This window comes from Capsella rubella, unplaced genomic scaffold (assembly GCF_000375325.1).
Source record: "Capsella rubella cultivar Monte Gargano unplaced genomic scaffold, Caprub1_0 scaffold_84, whole genome shotgun sequence".
NCBI lineage: Eukaryota > Viridiplantae > Streptophyta > Magnoliopsida > Brassicales > Brassicaceae > Capsella > Capsella rubella.
This window is the reverse complement of record NW_006238844.1, coordinates 13,630-13,845: the sequence shown is the minus strand read 5'-3', so window position 1 is coordinate 13,845 and position 216 is coordinate 13,630. Positions and strand designations below refer to the sequence as shown.

The 216-nt window shown below is 46.8% G+C and overlaps 1 protein-coding gene across 1 annotated transcript in view; it reads left to right on the top strand.

The window, feature by feature from the left end:
- LOC111831644 overlaps positions 1-216 on the top strand; it is a 5,237-nt gene that overhangs the window by 4,867 nt on the left and 154 nt on the right. The window contains exon 10 of the mRNA XM_023786685.1: positions 21-213. Coding sequence (XP_023642453.1) covers positions 21-213 — 193 coding nt within the window. The remainder of the gene's footprint in view (positions 1-20; positions 214-216) is intronic.

Genomic DNA, 216 nt, shown 5'->3' with positions numbered 1-216 from the left:
GTATAATATATCATCAACATTCAATGTTTCTGACTTGCTCCCTTACTATGCAGATTCCGATTTGAGGACAAATCCTTTTGAAGAGGGGGAGGATGATATGATCGTGGCTAGCACGGAGCAAGAGGCTACAGAGAAACTGGAGATGGTGGGAAGGATCACTCGTTCAAGAGCTAAGGAGATGGCCAAGGAAGCACACGCACTCATAGCTGACGGGTC